The following is a 21,644-nucleotide window of genomic DNA, read 5'->3' as shown; positions in this document are numbered from 1 at the left end:
AGCATATGTCAATGGTTTTGTGTGTTCGTGCGTATGTTTTGTAACAAAACTACAATTTTGTTTTAGCTTTTTAATTTGTTTATTTCTGGATACGTATATCTGTATCCTTCTTATCGCACATTTTCTTAAAATCGCTGTGAAAATAACACTTATTTCAAAAGCGTATGTTAGATTATGATAGCCCTTACCATACCGACGTTTTGTGTATATACCGCAACAAATCTTAAATTAGTGAAATTTAAGCTTGAGTAACCGCCTTATAACGCCCCATGTCAATCCTTGAACGTTTGAACATATCTTCATACTAGCTTCACTTCGTAATGTGTCCAGCATTGATCACATAACGTTCAAAATCGAATTACATGTTTTTGTATGTGCACTATTATTTAAAATGGTTTAATTTTAAAGATATTACTTCAAATTATCATGAAAAATTGCCAGTTGTTGTGTTTTGATATCAAGAATCTTAGAGTTTCAAAGTTGAATGCCACAGGTACAATGGCAACTAATGGATTAATTATTGATTAATTATTGATCACAATACTTGAGCGGCATGTTTCGCCCAGCCCATATATTTAGAGATTAATGTCACCTGTAGATGTCAGACGTAATGTATCGAATCTATACACATTAAGTGTAATTTTTATACTAAAAAACATGTTTAAAGCATGTTTTAATGTTCAATTTAGTTAATAGTATAAACGCGAATTTTGGAATTTCGGAACGTGAAAAACGTACTGGTTTTCAAGTAACGATTTTGTTAGCCAATTTATAGATTATTGGGCATCTTTTCATGTCGAGTAATACAGAAATTGGTTGTGCTTGTTTTCAAACTCTGAATCTTGTTCTTTTCATCCGTATGAACTCACAAATCCAGTAAAATAAGAGTCTCTATTAGTATCATTAAAAATCTTTTTTTTGTTATGATTTATAGTGCCTGTTTGACAACAAAGAACACTACGAAACGTATCTCTGTTTGGCAATACATCGTGAAATAGCGGGTGCATTATTGTGTTCATTGGAGCCTCTGTCAAGTCAGGTAAGATGTTTGCTCTTTTCACGTAAGAGTCAATACAGTATAAATTAACTGGGAATTGTAAAACTGACATTGAATAATTATTTTCTATTTTAGAATTTGAAGACGCTTACAGAATCAATTCAACAGAACAGTTTGATCAATAAATCGAACAAGGTATTTGTGCTCAATATATTTATATTTTTCTTTTATTACGCCTTATTATCTTTTTAATAAGCTTACATGGGTATATTCATCAAATTGGAATACCTGTAACACAAAAAAACTAAATACATTGATACAATAATATAATCTCTAAACTACAAGTTATGCATTATCAGCAATTTTGGTTGAGTGAAGTGTGGCTTGCTTTCTAGGATTTAATCATGAATCTGACAAAGAACGATCTTCAGCCTGATTTTCTCGTACTCGCTCCCGGAAGCGACTTATTACATCAAAGCGTTCAATGTTTGATGACCCACCTGAAAATAGTGATGTCAAACATGGACCAAGGCTCCCAAATTGCCGGACCCTTTATTGCTTTAATGACAGGGGATAAAATTATAACGGTACAGTCCAATATTATATTTATACCTAATAAATACTATTGAAAGGGTTTATGTTAAAATCTTTTCAAAGATATCGGATATGTTTGTCTTATCCAATCTTTTTATAATTTGGTATACACTGATTGCTCTCTTCATTTTTATTTCATTGCTAGTTAATAATAAGGCAGCGTCCAAACAGTTATTTCATAAACCGGAGAGTTTATTGATAAAGAGTAATTTTCAAAATATACGAATTCTACTCTTTAATACTTCAAATACTTCTTATTTTTGTTAATCTATTTTGATCCTTTTGCTTTATTGTTTGGCACAATTGACAGTTATTCATTAACGCTAACCCATGTTAACCTAAGAAATAGTGTATTGCAGTGCATAATGATGAACACGTACTTAAGTTTATTATAACATATTAATTTAATATACTAAGTTTAAAAAAATAAATTCTAACCAAATGGCTTGCATTACATCTTTGGAAAACTCTAACTTTGACCGAGTCTATTTGGGATTTGTTTTTCGCCATACCTCACAGACTCATCGTATGAACATATTTTGTTTTTCAACTGGTTTGTTTAAATTGTTCTTATTATTTTAGAGCATGTTTTTGCCAACAATGCCTGAAGATACTTTGGAAGAGATACGCGATGTTTTACTTGCGACAACAAACAACGAAAATCTGCTGGTCTATGGTAAGTGAATGATAACAACGAAAATCTGCTGGTCTATGGTAAGTGAATGATAATTTATGTCTTGTTGTTGTCGTGTATGGTCTTTTATTTCTTTTGTTTTATTTACAAATTTTTTACCATAACTTGATATATTTAAATGCAATTATTTATTTTTGTGTTTTTTATTTTGAACAATTCAAATATACTACACTATAACGTCTTCTATTCAGATGATGATTCTTTTTATTGTAATTTTCATCATTTGTTTGTAATTCCCAAAATATGTATGAACTAGGTAATGTCATTCGTTACCTAAGCACTTATTATTCCGCTTTAAACACTTGGCTCTCCACTTATCCTTCAGTTTGTCCAAATGGTCATCGGTATACGATTGGGAATGTAAGTAAACGTAATGTTCTTTCTACATTGAAGCATATAAATAAAATCTCAACGGTTCATTAAACATCGATTACAACTGAAACTGTAGATTAGATCGATGGTACTATCTAAGATTTAGAATGAATCATCAAACAACATTAAATAAACGCCACGTTAACCCCATTTTCAAATTTAATCCAATGCTTATAACAATAAAAATACACCAATACGTACATTCATTTCTGTTCGTACGTCCATTAGCCCTAATTCAAGTTCAACCCCACTATGTTTTGTTTCGAAGATTCATGATTTATTTCAGTAAATAATATTAAACAGAGCAACATATCTTTCAGTGAAATATGAGCATTACTGCCAAATAAGACGCATTTAGTTATATTTTAAGGAATTTGCCTTTACAAATGATATATTGCAAACAAAATTGGCAAACACAAGATTGGTTTTACTGTTATGCAATGTGTTGTTTTTTTTCAATGTTATTGAATGCTATTTGTTGACAGTGTGGTCGCCCCTGGGTAAAGGCGAAATGTCCGGAATGTAAGGCCGAAATAGGCGGCCAACTCCATAAACCTGTCAAAGGGAACGATCTTTATACTGGGTTTGTACATCTCTTGAAAGGGTACCAGGTTTGGAGAGGGTCATCGCTTTGTTTGTTGGTTGTAATGAACATTTGACAGCTAAGAAGTTAAAGTGTGTTTAATCAAACTGGCAAATTGGTAACCTAACTATGCCATCATTCATTTGCATTCTGTTATGTTATTTTTAATAAGTGCATTTTATTAAATGTTGTAGGTCACAATGCGTCATATAAATTGTCAAGCTAAAAACTAAATTATTATAAATATGTACAATCTATTTAGAATTTCGTTTGAACGATAATTAGGCGTTACCAAGTGCGTTCCTGAGTAAACATTTAACACAACTTAGGAAACAAAATGTGAAATTAATGATAAAGCCGAAATAAAATAAGAATAAAGGTATACTGGTACATATAATAGGAATAAAAAATGTTATTGATTGGGTCAAACTTCAAAACGTCAGAAAAGGATAGGTTGTAACTAAAATAGTATGTAACAGAAACACAAGCATGTGTTTTGTTTGCTAATAAAGTATAAACAAAACTCCAAAATGATTTCATAGCGTGCTCAACTTATCAATACATTTGACAGCGTAATTGAAAAACGTAAATGCAAATCCGTTTTCAAGTGATTGTTAATTGTTCTATGTGTGTAAAAACAGTTTAGCTGCGCATGCGAGTTCTATTTGAATACATCGGATGCATAGTTGTTACTGTTTACACAGGTACGTTTGTATGGCCGGATGTGTTTCTTTTAAAACCGAATCGTCTGCGATTTAATATAGTGAAAAATTAAAGGATAATCTTCTTACAGATATTTTGTTATTTTTAAGGTATCCGTCGGACTATATTTAAAACAATTACGTTTGAAAATGTTTTCTCTTTGCAAGCACATTACAATACTTAATGATTGGATGTATTTTGTAATCGGAATTAGGCTAGGACGCGTTTAATATCGACCTTCAAAATTGAAGTGTTAGACCCTTTTAATCTTTATTACAAATATCACTAAATTATTGTGATGTGCTAGCTTGTCATGCGCACATGACATATTCTGACTGCAAAATGGGTCGGGTATACTCTCTCTTGGTTGTCGTTTGACACGCCAGTGTAATAACAACTGTTCCAGCCGGTGAATTTCTATTGATAATAATAACATTATTTATTGTGTTCAAAGCAATTTTATTGGTTTCGTAAAAATAACTATTTTGATCACATAATCATTTATTGAAGATGCGACAATATAGAAGATGATAAAAATTTTGGTTCATTGAAAATGAAATAAAACCCGAAGGTGAGCAAGCATTCAGCTGTCCGGTAACGAAAATGTTGAGTCCACGCATGCTTCGTCGAAGCAGATTGCTTTCTTTCTGTTGCACAAGTCTACGCTAAACTTGAATATAAGTCATTGAATTCGCAGCTGAAAATTTCAGGTACATTTTTAAACGCTTCCTAACGTGAATGATTCTACAGAAAGTGTTTTTTGTAAGGGTGCATTCATTTGCACAAAAACAAAACATTGGATAAATGAGTAGGGTATGGCACGTCAATAGCTTTCACAACTGAAGGTAAAAAATGTGAGCCTTTTTATTCGTATCCGCTCGATATCGCATTTATCATTACATTGATTTTCATGAATCCTTGCTCAATGTTTAGGACATAAATACGAGTTTCAGGAAATATGAATCAGTCACGCAGGCTTAAGGTAAATGTCAAACTTTAAAATACATACGTTTGAACCTCCATTTCCTTATCGTCTAAACACGTTGACTGTTTCTATGGAAACTGTTTAACAATGTAATTTGTAAAGGTAATTGTGATGATTAGCGAAACGCATTGATCAGTCATCCGGGCTCAAGGTAAAGCCCTCAACTAAACTGATTGTATTTGAAATTTTAGTATTTAATCCATTGTCTACAAATGTCTGCGCACAGTCAATTTGTAAACATTTTACGTAACATAACGTTGATTTTGCAATACGTTTTTTTTTTTTGAACACATTCTTTAAAATACAGGAAACAAACTAGCGCCAACAGCAGTCGTAATTATTCTACCATTTGTTTTTTCTTGCAATCAGCAAACTACGATTGCGTTCATACATCTTCGTGGTTATTACAAAGATGGCTGTGTACTTTAGTACACTGTGTACTGTGTCTTGCCTTTTACAGGGAAAACGTTTTGCAAGATAAAACATTCTCTGTATGCACATGTTTAAAACATGTATGGCTTAGCGATCTAGCGCCTTCTAGGCTGTGCGGTTATAAAAAGAATGGATTAATATTGTGGTGTCTGGTTAATGGGTTTAACTTGTTCTTTAATTGCGATCTATTGTGATACGGCGGAATATGTCGTCTTAATGTTCACATCTTCCGCTAAATTACCTCTTGTTCAAAGTGAATCATAGTTGGAAAGTATCAGTTTCGAGTAAGATATTATCCAAGTATTTCATTATTTCATTATTATTTTATGTAGGTACACTTAGTTTTTCTAAACACAATCTTATTGTTATTTGGAGTTATATTTTTTAGTTCTAACCTAGCTCTTAATAAAATCTGTTTTTACGAAATTTGACTTATGTGCTCGAGCAAAATCATGGTGCTTTTATTTATTTAACTGTATTTAAATCGTCAATTAATCTGTAGATTAGCAAAAAAGTGAATATAGCCGATAAAATATCTTTTTTCTGATAATATTTCATTTTTTAAGATATTGAGTTTATTTAAACATGGTTGATAATTGTAAATTTTTAAGCTTAGTTTTTCGTGGTTCTTTTATCGTTTCGTTGTTTTTTGATTTTTTTCCCGTTTAATATCCTTAATTTCAGTCAAGATTCAACACAGAAAGGGCATATTTTGCAAAAAGCGGATAAAGGTGGGTCTCCACGACCTGAAAGGGACCTAATTCCAATGCACTGTTCAGCAATTAAGCTCATACTTCACATGGCTATGTTCTTAGGACCGGTTGATCAGGTAAGTTTTACACATGCGTAAGTTGAAGTTGTTACTGCCAAGGCAATGTTAAATTACTTCTCAAAACTCGCTATTATTTAAAACCTGTCTGTCTGTCTGTCTGTCTGTCTGTCTGCCTGTCTGACTGTTTGTCTGTCTGTCTGTCTGTCTGTCTGTCTGTCTGTCTGTCTGTCTGTCTGTCTGTCTGTCTGTCTGTCTGTCTGTCTGTCTGTCTGTCTGTCTGTCTGTCTGTCTGTCTGTCTGTCTGTCTGTCTGTCTGTCTGTCTGTCTGTCTGTCTGTCTGTCTGTCTGTCTGTCTGTCTGTCTGTCTGTCTGTCTGTCTGTCTGTCTGTCTGTCTGCCTGCCCGCCCGCCCGTCCGTCCGTCCGTCCGTCCGTCCGTCCGTCCGTCTGTCTGTCACAAGTTATACGTTTTCCGATAGAATTTAAAGTCTATTAAAACGTTTTCAGATTAAAGATATCATTCACCCAAATGTTGGCGAGTTCGAAATTTCTGTTTTTTTGATGGATCACATACATGCAAACCTCGAAGAATTGCAGACGATACTTAAATGCAGCGTTGACGATGTGGTTTTACTAATGCACTGTGTTATAAACGAAATAATGTTGCACAAAGGTATGTTGTTTTCGCATTATTTTGTATTGTGTATAACCTAAATAAACTATATGTTCTCTGATTATGTCCTCATGAATATGGTTTGAGTGGACTATCATTGTTTGTACTTTTAGAAAACAAAACTGATGCCTACAACAGACTCCAAACCAAAACCGCTCGAAAACAATGGGAAAACGCGTTTTCTGCCAGTATATTGAACGGCGTGTTTTCGGTATGAATATTTATATTTTCGTAAGTTGAAACAAATTATACGCATGGTAAATTCAAGACTTAGACAGAGAATTTGATTTTAAAATTACACCAACAAATACTCTTACATGAAAAAAAGACCAACCGGATCCTCTCGTATGTGCATTAATAGCAACAAAGAACAACTTCCCGGGTATATGAAGTTTAAAGCATATTGTAACTGGTATGATGTAGCTACCGCAATATAAAATTGCGTTAATGACTTAAATCACATTTGTTATGCCTACATAAGAGCCGCAAAACAGACATAGTGTTAGTGAAAAGGTCTTGCACTCTGATTTATAGTAGGCCTAGATTTGAACTAGATACTCATTAAGAATGGTATTGCAAAAATGAGGTTCGATGACCGTTAGGTCGGACTTGGCACAACACGACGCCAATATAGTGTTTACTTTAATTATGACATCGAAGGTTATCGATAAATATTTCAAAAGTATGGTACAAACACTTGCACAACGAGAATACGATTAATCAGCTAATTAATGCCTACAGGAACGTGTCAATATTTAAATGCATCTAATGCGGAGACAAATTATAATCAGATCGTTTTATTGGGTTTTAAAATTGTTTAACTTCTCCTTCCATGGCAGAATTATGTGGCCGCTAAAATGAAGCGTACGCCAACCCTGGACGAAAAAATTCAGGCGACATGGGGAAACAAGTGCAAATTGATTAAACGTCTTCTATTTTTTCAGAATCGCGACCAACATTTGAAAACATTTTCTAATGTTATTGCAAGTGACGAACGTTTAGGTAAGTAAAATGTTTAAGTTTCTTTGTATATTTAGATCAAGCCGCAATACAATGTAATGCGTTACAAACGATGGTTTAATGTTCAATATGCCGAACCTGTTATCGGCTCAGCAGATGAAGATTCGTGTTTTAAAGTCATCGATTTATCGAAGTTAATGTATTTTACATTATTCAGTTGCCGTTATAGCTAGTGTCTGTGGGTGTTATATTTAATCGAATTGCATTATTCATGCTAGAAGTGTGCCACCTGGAGTTATGATAGCATAAGGCTTTCCGAATATATGTTTCTAGCCAGACTTCAAGAGGCAGATCCAGTGGTCCGTCATATTTAAATATGGCCGCCGGATAGTATACATTATTAAGATAAACTTTTTAACCGTTATTTTCAGATATAAACAACTCCTCTAAATAGCACATTATGTTTGTAGACGTAGACTTCAAACAAAAAACGACCAGTGTTGGTCGTGAATATCGATTCTCTTTACATAATTCATTTACGATTGATGAAATTATTACACAATTTCTGCTATGTCCTGAAATCAAAGTGCTGATGCTGGTAAATATGTCACAATTGTTCAGCGAATAATTAAAAATATATATTTTGCGTTTGAAGACTAAAGAAGAGAAATGTGTTAGTGTGAATCATAATTTTAAACCGCCAAACTCCTAGTAGTGGTTACTTACCGGTGGTTGAAATGTAGAAACCACATTCACATTTTGAATTCTTTCAAATCTTTAAAAATTATAGTTTCTTACGTTTTTCCCTTTTTATGGAAATCAGTCATTTTTATACCATTGATTTCGTGTGAACGGTTTACACGTATTTACACATTCAAAACCATGATGCCAAACGCATTGTTTGTTCTCTGACACTTATCCAAAACACTTTTATTTAATTGTATAGCTAACTTGCAAGATATTATAGATAATTAAATGTTTCGTTTTGTTTTATCGTTGATTTACTATATAAACGACGCTTTATGTATGTCACTCTTCGAGATTATCGTCATGCGATAACAAATGTCAATATACCGAGACAAATCCATACGTAGTGGACATAACCCAATATTCTCCGATTCAAGACGTATGCCACTACCTTTTAATGTACACATTACCTACATTTTGACGTTTATAAGACAGTAAATAGTTGTTTGTACTATAAAGCTAAAGTTTGCACTAAAAGGGAGATGTTCGCAAAATGTCATTTGAGAAAATGTCCTTTACTGTATTTATTTATAAAACCACCTTTTTTGGAATAGTATGGACAAATATAAAACCCGTAAAAAAGTAAAATAAAAAAGTGTACCTATTATCAGGACTCGAACACGGTCTATTAAGAAGCATTGTGAACTTGTCAAACTGCATCACTTAGACATTTGAAATTAACGGTAATATCTTAGACGCGTTGTTAGTGTTATAAGTATTTTTGCAAATTATCGAGAGAAATAGTAACTTATCATTTATTATGCAACCGATTTCGATTAATGATACCGATTAATTATTCGATCTTTGATCCAGAAATAAACCGATATTATTCAAACGTGCAATCAAATAGAATTGTTATTGTTTGGGTATTTGAATTACGATGCTATATGTTTAAATTCTAAGTAATTGTAATGTTTTGTGATAGTTTCTAAACTTTATGTAGTTTTATTGCCTTTCGCCCGATTCGAACCCCAAATGCGTTACATGTACCGCTCTATCGCGGTGAACAGAGCTTTAAGAATTGTTTTATTATTCAATGTCGTATCGTATGTATTTTGTCCTGCTTTGTACAAGAAATTTATAATTTCCTTAAGTAAAACTTTATTGAACATGTATTTATCTCCTGATAATATTTCTTGATTTTTAGTATTTCTATTTATTGTACGTATTACTTTCTTAGACAACTAAAATAACTAAATTAAATAGTGTACTGCTTTGTCAGATTACGTGCGGTTATTGCTAAAAATCAATTGTGCATGTAAAATTAAATGCGTACATTGTTTTGTTTTCATTTTTTATTCTTTTTGCTTATCGACTATGTATATTTTATTTATTTTAAATACAAACTGCAGGAGCCGATCCTCTCAAAAGATTGATGTATGAAGTCGATAATACAGAACATGCGACAGAAATACCAAATTACGTACTAGAAATGAGAAGCGCATGGTGCTACCGCTATCCAATAACCTTGGAGAATATACGCGTTCAACTTGACACGGCAACACCGAATAACCGACACAAAACATTAAAGCATTTCTTAAAAGAGGTATGTATATGTGTACCAACAAAGTATTTTTTCATATACATCCACGTTTCATTTAAACTGATTAAAAAATAATCGTCTGTAAAATAAAATCTTTTAGAGTGCTTACTTATTTCATGAAAACAAAAAACATATGCAAAGCCGTTAAATACGTTCTAGTCCGTGAGGCTTAGCTTAATAGGACGTTCAAAAACACATTCTTGAATAACACATATGCAAGTATTTATATCTACGTTAATAAGTATATAAGTGATGTTTAAGACTTGTAATTAAGTTTGAAATTGAATCATGTATATTATTTAATAACATGTGATGAAGTTCAGATGCATAGAACTATATGACGTTATTATGTTTGACTCTTTTCAGGACTACATTCTTAAAGCATTGCGTTGTCTTCCAAATATTTTGCGACTCTGTCGAATTCTTCTTCAACGATTCCATAAACGATTGGACAAAAGAGAGGCAAAACAACTTACAGTCAAATCTATGAAAGATGGTATGAACATTTCGCATCTCCTGTTGGTATATTGGATTAGGATGCTGACAAAAAAATTGCTTTGAAAAAAAATCTTATTTCATGTTATCACAGCTGACAGACAGAAATTTTTAATATATACCTAACAGCTTTTTTTATCCTTTCGGTAAAACCGAAAAATATGTAAATAATGTTTTTCATAGGTTTTTGCAAATTGTTGATAAACATCGAGCCCATTTTTCGAATACGATCATCGATATATTATATATAATGTTAACAAGGTGCTAATGCAAAAACTAAATTAACAGCGTATATATTTTATCGAAATATTATAGCACATGTCCGCATCTTCGCTCACCTTAACGCAACGTGATCTTGACGAGCTATCTGGATACCGTTCGTGTATCAAAGTGTCGTTTATTTAAAAAAAAAAGTGAACAAGTGGGCAGATTTTGACGAATCTTCATAGGAATGAGCCTTGGGTGGTCGTCTATGAACATTGTTTATTTGTTCCTTTTCGCGGATTAATTAGATAACGGGGCCTCTACGGTTTATTCCAAACATTAACTCATCCCAGAGGGGGGAACATTTCTTTAATCAACATTTAAAATAATAATTTTATAATTATTTATATTTACATTCAACATATTTTATTGTTTATGAACAGAAATGTTTGCCGGTCAACACACGATACATCTCATAGACGAATTTGCAAACGCTTGGGACATAACAAGAAAGAACCTGGGACATTACGGTACATTTGTAATATAAAAAAATAACAATTTTGAAATACCGTTTTAACAGAGTAAAAAAAATTAAAAGAATACAGATTTTTAACTTTGAAGTGTTTTATCGTAATAAATCGCATTTATTTTCAGCCTGTCGCACAACGTTTGGCTTTGTGCGTGTCCCTAATGAATTTTCATGTAGTCCAATACATGACGGTACACCACTGGCAGTGTTTTTGCCCGCCACAGATGGACCTGGGTTGTGCTCGTATGTTATGACTCATTTTCTGTGTCATAAACAGAATGAAATGATGAACGTATACATAGACTCAGAAAGGTACAACTATTAAGTATTATTATTGTATACATTACATTTGTCCTTCATAGGCATGACCAACGTTATACACAATTACCCAGAAAATAACATTTACCGTTGTTTGATTTAGCAATTCGAACTTTCTTAGGCATGAAATTGATTTTTGATGTCATGATCCACAAGAAACTGAAATTGAATGTGCAATATCGATGCCTTTGTTAAACTAAGATATAATAGCTATTTTTATGTGTGTCGTGAAACGGCTAAAAATAATTGCGATTTTTTTATTGGATCAACAAAGTTAATCCAAATATTATTGTCGATCCTTACATGATTTCTCAAAACTCAAATTGAGGACTATAAACTATGCCGTGCTTAGGTTCAGCCATTCTTTTTACGTTTTTAGGAGTTGTAAAATTTATGGGTTCTCAATATTCCTTTCTTATACATAAGACGATTGTGGGTTTTATGTACTAATCAATCATATGGACAGAAACCATTAACTGAAAACTTGATAACGCATAATTGGGACATAATAATCTGATTACAAATTAGAAAGCGACATGAAGAAAATCGTAATTCGGTGCCATTAAACAGTAAATGTCGCATTTTATGTTTGGGTTAAATATTCAAATGTATTGACTTGAATGTCCAGTTAATAAAGCAATTATGAAACTCAATGAATAAAACCGTAGATGATTGTGTGCTCTGCCTTTAAGTCATATCAATAATATTGGTTTCATTTGTAATCCATTTTTCGGTTAATGTGTGCGTATATTTTTTTTCTCAGACATTCAGAAATGCAAAAAATAGCCCCCATGGATATCACAGCAGCTCATCTGATCAGCTATGATGAAGACAACGACCTGGTGCCTTTAGTATTAGCAAATTGCCATTATGCGTTTGAAGTTGGTGTAGGAACGCAAATCGAGTACGATCTTGTGGGTCTGGAGAGACAAGTGATGGATAGGTTTTTGTTCTCGAAGTCTTTGATTGACCTTCAAAAGATTCCAATGGTAAGTTTTCAACATCAACTAACATTCGAATCATGTTTAGGTTATTATAGTAGTTAACTACTCCCCTTTCATGCTCTTGTATATTTTGATATTAGGTCAACTTAAAATCATAGAAATCACGGGTGAGCGTATGCTTTAACTGACGATTTTACAATAAACGGTAAAATTTTGCATGTGTTTATGCCGTTGCTGTCTCCAAATGCCAAATAAGAAACGTTTACATGCATTTGTTCCTTCATAATTCTTTGAAAGGATTTAGTTCACAGTTTGGCAAAATAACACTTTTCAAACAAATTGTCAATACATTTAAAATGAGGTATATCATATATTCAAACTCGCGAGATTTCACTCTTGGGTAAGATTAATGTAAAATATATCATTTCTTCTATGAGTTTTATTCAATCTAAATTGATAAAATGTAATGATTTGCATAGACAAATATATTTAAAAAGCGTATACATATGCGCTGTATTTTAATAGTCTGAGATATCTAGTACCGGGTTCAAATCTCAGAGAAGGATTAATTTAATTAACCCTGATGTTTCATGGTTTAATATTCCGAATATGAACTATTGGTTTTTAGATATTTGTAATGATATTAAAAAATACTAAAATGTTTTAACAATTAAATTATATTTAATGACGAATATATAAATTGTCAAAACCAGTTATTATGTTCAATGCAAATACAGGTCGACTTAATGATATACAGAACGGAACTTACAAATAAGGCTGTACTTGAAAAAATTGCTCAGATAATTCCTCAGGTAAGAATAATAGCACCTCCGAATACATAACTTTATGTAAGACTTGTATCCCAACTTGTCAATTGACCATTTGTAAGCGTCAAGTTTGGTAACATATGTAATATTTTAGAACTTAAATATGTTTTTGTTATTTTGCTGTTGTGTTATTAACATTTTGTTGGACGAGATTTAATCTTATAATATAAAAATGTTCCCGTCTTACCCAATGTGTTTGTCATTTAGTTCTTGCATGATGGTAATTTGAATTTTGTATTTTTTTCTGCTTTGAATGGTTATTGGTTATCGATGAATCCAGTGTGATAATTTATCTGAAATTCTAGGCCAATCTAAGCAGCGCTATCAAAACCCAAATTTGCGACGAGTTGAGGTATCTTCCGGACGTATGTACCTCACTTCAGAACCTTGACATAGCCATCAGTTTCCTTCAAATAACTGGTGGAGATTCTGACAAATCTCTAAAAACATTCATGGAGGAGAGTCTACAGATGGGTAGCACATTGCCAACGGTAGTTATTTTAGATTAAAAATATACTATAGCTATACTGTAATACAAAGGGAATCTTCTAGTTTTTATGAAACTCTTCAACCATCCAATTTAAATAAAACAGAAAGTTGTTGATAAAAAATGATTGATTTATTTACATACATATATATACACATATGGCTGCCTTCGATGGTGAATGGCGGTTCGACATCAACGGAAATATCTAATAATGCATTTTGAAAATTAAAGTAATTGTTCTCAGTGTTGAATTCATGTGGTATAAAACTAGAATTTTAATAGTGGGTTTCAAAATTGACCTGAAATAAATACATGTATATATAAAAAGTAGGAAATTTGAAACACATTTAAAACGCATCGTGCATCGTGAAATTTAAACCACAAAGACATCAATAGCGATGAATCTGAATTATCTATGTAAAATTATACTCGAATATGTTATTCGTAAATGTAATACAGGGTCATTCTTTTCGCTGGACTTCCATAGTTAAAGGTAAGTGTTGTAATAAAAGATTTACTTTTCTTTCACTTTTCATATGTTAAGGCTTGCAAGTCATGTGAGCTTCAACATACACAGGCATTGTGGCTTTTGCTCTCCTTTCAAAAATCCAAGATTCAAATCGATAGTGGACAAACTAATGAGGTAAGCTTTGTGTACATGAAAAAATAACGAAAGATTTAAATTGATTCGTAATATCATTAGTAAATTTAAACCATATGTTACAAGTATTTTACATAAAAATATATTATAAAAATATTCCTTATTCATATTAAACAATTGTTTTAGTTGTTGGACGTTCGGATAAGAAATAAATACTCTTAAGACGTACACATAAAAAGGACATATCGTTTTTTTCAACGATAATCGGGCATGTTCGACAATGTAAAATTCTCAATGAAAGCTTATATGAGTATTTTTGGCAGTTTTTAAATTTCTTTAAAGTTGTTAAGAAATATTAAAATATATATGTTTATAAGATTTAGTAGTCAGTATCTCTCGAATCTCAACATTCAACATAATTGAAGGCTGCATTTTGCGAATTTTCGAATGAGGATCTTATTTTAATTCATCATTAATTTGGTACTGAATAAAACATGTTGAATTGAACATGTACCACGAATTCGTCAGTGAAGAGGGTTATAAGTCTTGTGTACTAGTAATGTTTTTCTAAAAATGAATTACATGTTTCAGGAAACATTTGAAACGTTACCAAAAGAATTGCTATGTGACATACCCGAAGATATTGGTAAAAAGTTCCTAACATACGTTAGGGTTTTAAGTTCTGAAAAAATGTTAAACATGCTAGAAAAACTTCACGAATTTCTAATTCTACACTTGGCAGTTCGTGAAAGCACCGACGATGAAGACTATGTCAATAACACAGAATATAGGTAGGTAGTTAAACATATGTTCAAAATCAATATTGCAGATTTCTATAGTTTTATAATTTCTGGGTTTCGTTGTATAATAGATGACTTATATGTCCGTTTGTTTCGATTGGCAGTCTTTTCGACGGATTGGATGCTCTGATTGAAGACGAATTCCTCCTTGCTAGTTTTCCGAAGGAGGTAATGTTCAAACATAGTGTCAATGCATGGGTTATGGCTTATGAAGAGCTAAAAGTGAAAACAACACGGAAGTAAAGACAGAAATTAATGTGTGTGCGTGTGGGTAAACACTCAGATGAAACTATATATACATCAGTGTGTATATATGCATGTTCTTTTCACACCCATGTCCGTTTGCGGAACAACAAAAAGTGTATGTTCATTGTAAAATAGTATTCACAAAAAGCTTTTTAAAAATGTGTATATATATAGATAGCGTTATGAGTATTAAAAAAGTGTGTACATAGAAAGGAATAAAATTAAATGAAAGAACATTTTAAAAATAACTATTAGCAATACTTAAAAAAAAAGAATGTGTATATACTTAATTGTATAGCATCAAAGATTAGAGTATTTGAAAGAAAGGGTGTGTATAAATGTATTATTAAAATCAATTGAAACGTGTGTGTTTATTTTTGTGATTGTAATTACCGTTACTTAAGAGCAACGTCTGTGTTGAAATTCTATGGCTGAAAGTTTGTTTAAACAAATAACGGTTTATTTTATATAACAAAGTGTTTGTATATTTACATTATTCTGTATAATTATAACAGAGTAGGTTTATATATCATGTAAAATGTAATAACTTGACATATGTTATTAACCGCTTAAATTGAAGTTTGCGTGTACAGTTTTTCTGAATCAGCACATAGTAACAACTATGAACTAGATTGAATGTATGGCGAAAGTTTGCACGATAAAACATAAATAGTATGAAAGGTTAAGTTCGTATTTTGAATTGTATTCTTTGAAGCATGCGGTAATAATGCTGACACTTTGTGACGGATAAATTGAGTTAATAATATTGAGTTTATGTCTGTGCATAATGAATTTTGTTTGGTTGAGACTATAACTTTAGTTTTAATAAGTTAAATGTTATATGCTGTAAATAGACAGTCTCCATTTGTGCAAGTAAAGAAACTCTTGTGTAGATATAGACCAATTCTTATGTTCATTTTGAACGAGCTTAGAGACATTGTGTAAGCTAAAGTTTAGTATAGAAAACCATCACATATTAAGTCATTATTTTGGATGAATTTTGGAAACACTTTTAAAGTGTTTGTATATTGACATTATTCTAAATAATTGTAACAACTTAGGGTTATATATAATGTAAAATGTCATAACTTGAGATATTTTATTGACTGCTTAAATTGAAGTTTGCGTGTGTAGTTTTTAAAATCAAAACATAGTAATAACTATGAACTAGATTGAATGTATGGAATACGTTGCACGAAAAAAGTATATAAATAGTATGAATGGTTAAGTTAGTATTTTACTAACCTTGTTGTTTGAAGCATGTCGTAATAATGCTGATATTTTAAGATACCTTCAAACATTAGAAATAATATTGAGTTTATGTCTGTACATAGTACATTTGGTTTGGTTGAGACTATAGCTTTCGTTTGAATAAAGTCAACGTTATATGCTGTAAATAGACAGTCCCCATTTGTGCAAGTAATGATATTGTTGTGTAGATATAGACCGATTCTTTTGTTCATTTTGAACGAGCTCGGAGACGTTTTGTACAGTCTTAGCTCAAGTTTTGTATAGAAAACCATAACACATTAGGTCAGTTTTTAGGAAATATTTTGGAGACACTTTTTTAGTGTTTGTATACTGACATTATTTTGTATAATTTTAACAGAGTAGGTTTATATTTAATGTAAAATGTCATAACTGGACATATGTTATTGGCTGCTTAAATTGAAGTTTGCGTATGTATTTTTTTAAATCAAAACATAGTGATTACTATGAACTAGATTGAATGTATGGCGAAACTTTGGGCGATAAAACATGAATAGTATGAAACGTTAAGTTCGTATTTTGAATTGTATTCTTTGAAGCATGCCGTAATAATGCTGACAGTTTGAGACAGATAAATGGAGTTAATAATATTGAGTTTATGTCTGTATATAGTTAATTTTGTTTGGTTGAGACTATAACTTTTGTTTGAATAATTTTAATGTTATATGCTGTAAATAGACAGTCCCCATTTGTAAAAGTAAAAAAAACCTTGTGTAGATATAGACCGATTCTTTTGTTCATTTTGAACGAGCTTAGAGACATTGTGTAAGCTAAAGTTTAGTATAGAAAACCATCACATATTAGGTCATTATTTTGGATGAATTTTGGAAACACTATTAAATAGTTTGTATATTGACATTATTCTAAATAGTTGTATCAACTAAGGTTTGTATATAATGTAAAATGCCATAACTAGACATATGTTATTGACTGCTTAAATTGAAGTTTGCGTGTGTAATTTTTAAAATCAAAACATAATAATAGCTATGAACTAGATTAAATGATGGAGATACGTTGCACGAAAAAATATATATAAATAGTATAAACGGTTAAAATGTTTATATTTTGAATTTTGTTCTTTGAAGCATGCCGTAATAATGCTTACAGTTTGAGACACCTTCAAACATTAGAAATAATATTGCGTTTATGTCTGTACATAGTACATTTGGTAAAGCTTTTGTTTGAATAAGGTCAATGTTATATGCTGTTAATAGACAGTCCCCATATGTTCAAGTAAAGATATTGTTGAGTAGATATAGCCCGATTATTTTGTTCATTTTGAACGAGCTTAGAGACGTTTTGTACAGTATAAGCTCAAGTTTAGTATAGAAAACCATTACACATTAGGTCGGTATTTAGGGAATATTTTGGAGACACTTTAAAAGTGTTTGTATATTGACATTATTCTGTATAATTGTAACAACGTAGGTTTATGTATAATGTAAAATGTCACAAGGAGACATATGTTATTGACTGCTTAAATTGAAGTTTGCGTGTGTAGTTTTTTTAAATCAACACATAGTAATAACCATGCCCTAGATTGAATGTATGGCGAAACGTTGCAAGAAACAAAACGTAAATAGTATGACAGGTTAAGTTTGTATTTTGAATTGTGTTCTTTGAAGAATGCCGTCATAAAGACACTTTGAGACACCTTCAAACATTAGAAATAAAATTTAGTTTATATCTGTACATAGTTAATTTGGTTTGGTTGAGACTTTTAATATAGTATGAATATAGTCAATGCTATATGCTGTAAATAGACAGTCCGCACTTGTGCAAGTAAAGAAACTGTTTTGTAGATATAGACCGATTCTTTTGCTCATTTTGAACGAGCTTAGAGACGTTTTGTACAGTCTAAGCTCAAGTTTAGTATAGAAAACCATCGCACATTAGGTCAGAATTTTGGAGATATTAAACCGTGATGAATTTTATTTTTAAACAGGTTATAAATGTTTTGTACATATAAATATATATCACAAACTGTTAGTTTCTATAATGTTTACATGTACATTCATTATGTGTAAATATATAAAGAAAGGGTGTTTTTTTTATATTTAGAGGTGTTCTGTTAAATGTGTATATATTATATATATATAAGTGTATGCTTTATAACAGTACATTCCTATTTAAGATTCTGACTTCTGTTTTTATGAAGGCTGAGACTGTGCGGATTAGTTGTTATTGTTTTTGTTTGTAAATACGGATCTATATAAATATATATATATACTTTAAGTAATTGTAAAAAATAAATTATAACTTTTTAAGCAATTTTATTTTATATATTGTGATATATATTTAATTTTAAACACGGTTAAACTGATTGTTATCTGTTTGCGCACAGGATTACATGTGTATGTTGTTGTTTTTTTGTCAGTTTTGGTTTAAACGTGTCATTTTTTAACGCGCTTTAGAATATGAATATATTTAAAAACATATATTGTAAAGTAGTAGATTGTTGTATTAAGTTTCTTTTAATGTCATCACATGTAAATAGTATTTTTGTTCTACACTCGATGACTGAGTGAAGCGTCAGTTAACAAACTGTTTCAGTTACTGATGCGCAGTTGACTAAAGCGCAAGGTTTCGACATGTTTCTTTTAAATTGAAGTGCAAGTGTACGACAGTGAATCAATTGAGTTATTATTTTGTAATTAAAGTTTGACATTTTGATAATTTCTGTTTGTTTTTTTACATTCGTAGCACACGTTTTATAAATGTGAGTATGTGTTAAATGCCAAATATTATATTCTATGAAAATGTTAAAAAAAATATATTTTAGAAGGTTTTGTGTAAATATCTTATAAATTAAATATTTATAACTGTATTTATTTTTATCTCTATTTGGATTATTTTCTTTTCTGTTGTTCAATCGTGTTTGTCAAGTAACAGTGAAACTTCGTCATGTTGCTCGTTTTCATGACAGCGCTGGGTTTGCTATTGACTTATGTGGTTTATTGTGAACATAAATACATGGAAATTTAGAAAATGATTAAATAAATAGAACAACACGTGAGTGTTGAAAGCCGATTATTTGATCGGCAATAAAAATAACGGACTCACTCTTAAAAGCTCATAGTTTCGGTTTTCTAAGTCTCTATCTTGTATTGGAATGTAACTCTGCCTTTAAAGTTAAACTTAATATTATTACGCTTATATTTTTAATTGTACTTCATTAAATCGTATCACTCTAATGTTGTTGTTTTTTAAGCTGATGTGCATTTGTTTCTGGAAATTGTTTTGTTCCTAGAGTTTGGACAAAAATACAGTGTATCATGCATGAATGGTTTTTATAATTGTTTAGAAATCGGGTGTACTTGAATAGAAAACTCAACAACAAAAATAAAACTGCTACTTTTTTAAGGATATTTACTAGAATTTTTGTGTCTAGTTTTTACCATATATAGAGTGTATACTCTAGTGATAAATGTTTGGCCTGTTGAATATGTTACTTACAGTACGCATAAAACAAAAGGAGAAATAGTTTTATGCTTATTGTGAAATTATATTACCTTTTATATTTATTCATGTGTGTGTTTTGTTACTTTGTTGTGATATAATAATAGCTTTCATCTTTCGTAATATCTGTTTGTAGTTTGTTTTTATTAAAAAGTGTTTGTTTTTTATTAAATAGTATGAATATATGAATATATGCATTCTATACATATATCAGTTTTTGTGAAAATCACAATGATGTTGAGTAGTGATTTATTATTGATTTCAGTAAAAAGTTCAATTCAATTATCGAGTATATTTCACTGTTAATATGTGATACTAATGTTTTATGTATTTGCAGAAATTTGTTTTTGTTGTTACATTCGCATAAATAATTGTGTTTGCTAAATGCCTAGTTTAAGCTTTCGTGAGTTGACCTATTTGCCGAAACCCTATGTATAACATCTTTTGTATGGGCAGTCCGTTGTCGTCTCAATGCGGTGACCCTTATCGCCGGTGTTCAAAATATGTTTTGCAGAAGATAAAGAGTATTTAACCAATCAACGGTCAGCTTTAAGAAAATATTATAGAACGTGATAACATTTTTTATATTGGATCAATGGTAAGACCCATGATATTCAAGACATTCCTTAAACTAGGCCTTTAAAGATAAATCCCGTGATAATGTGTGCACTTGATGAAGTATGAAGTCTTGCTTCATGTCAGCACTAGTGTTATGGGTAGCAAGTGTAGTTTAATAACGGTATTTTGTTGTTATGTCACTTTATTTTGTTGACTGTAATTGGTAATTTTCTGTTGTGTTATCGAAATCATAAAATGATTGATAATTTGAAGAGTATTTTTGAAAAAAAAACGTTTATTTTCTCTGCATAAAAAGTTTAACAGTCATCACTTCTCGTGATTCTTATTTCTTAGTCTAATTAAATGTATAACCAAAACGTGCATGCTTAACGACAGATGTATGTACTAATAAGTTATGCTTATGCATTACGTACACGTAATTACGTTCACATTTCATTCATATTGTATGCTGTGTTTTGTAATCAGCCTATTAGCAGTGTGTGTGTGGGGGGGGGGGGGGGGGGGGATGGGGGTTTGGTGTGAATTGTTAAATGTAAGACTCGGTTGCATTTTAATGTCTACGTCATTACAAACCAAACGCGCTTCATTTGTTCACATACTTACAATAATTGTGTGTCTCAAACTTACTATTGTAAATTCGAAAATGCGCACATTGCATGATTATATTCTTCTTATGCAATTGAACAATGTATAAGCTTGACGTTTGACATTAAGTGAATGTGATTTTGCATGAACATTTTTATAATAATTTTGTTTCAATGATTTATATTGATTTTAAACAAAATAAATTGATAGTTATGTAGAATTATTCTTTCATGTATATTACATTTCTAA

At 31.3% G+C, this 21,644-nt stretch overlaps 1 protein-coding gene across 1 annotated transcript in view; it reads left to right on the top strand.

Annotated features, from left to right (window-relative positions):
• Nucleotides 1-18,843, top strand: part of LOC127847668 (E3 ubiquitin-protein ligase rnf213-alpha-like) — a 31,428-nt gene extending 12,585 nt beyond the window's left edge. The window contains exons 12-31 of the mRNA XM_052379717.1: nt 935-1,039; nt 1,133-1,192; nt 1,393-1,584; nt 2,174-2,267; nt 2,611-2,645; nt 3,143-3,240; nt 6,044-6,188; nt 6,637-6,802; nt 6,916-7,013; nt 7,747-7,804; nt 9,862-10,055; nt 10,419-10,548; nt 11,195-11,281; nt 11,406-11,592; nt 12,362-12,587; nt 13,280-13,354; nt 13,675-13,860; nt 14,401-14,499; nt 15,049-15,248; nt 15,362-18,843. Coding sequence (XP_052235677.1) covers nt 935-1,039; nt 1,133-1,192; nt 1,393-1,584; nt 2,174-2,267; nt 2,611-2,645; nt 3,143-3,240; nt 6,044-6,188; nt 6,637-6,802; nt 6,916-7,013; nt 7,747-7,804; nt 9,862-10,055; nt 10,419-10,548; nt 11,195-11,281; nt 11,406-11,592; nt 12,362-12,587; nt 13,280-13,354; nt 13,675-13,860; nt 14,401-14,499; nt 15,049-15,248; nt 15,362-15,500 — 2,574 coding nt within the window. The 3' untranslated portion in view covers nt 15,501-18,843. The remainder of the gene's footprint in view (nt 1-934; nt 1,040-1,132; nt 1,193-1,392; nt 1,585-2,173; nt 2,268-2,610; nt 2,646-3,142; nt 3,241-6,043; nt 6,189-6,636; nt 6,803-6,915; nt 7,014-7,746; nt 7,805-9,861; nt 10,056-10,418; nt 10,549-11,194; nt 11,282-11,405; nt 11,593-12,361; nt 12,588-13,279; nt 13,355-13,674; nt 13,861-14,400; nt 14,500-15,048; nt 15,249-15,361) is intronic.
• The last annotated feature ends 2,801 nt before the right edge of the window (nt 18,844-21,644 follow it).

The sequence above is a fragment of the Dreissena polymorpha genome, chromosome 10, assembly GCF_020536995.1.
Source record: "Dreissena polymorpha isolate Duluth1 chromosome 10, UMN_Dpol_1.0, whole genome shotgun sequence".
In the NCBI taxonomy this organism is placed as follows: Eukaryota; Metazoa; Mollusca; class Bivalvia; order Myida; family Dreissenidae; genus Dreissena; species Dreissena polymorpha.
Note: the sequence above shows the minus strand (reverse complement) of the source record. Positions and strands in the feature narration are given on the sequence as shown.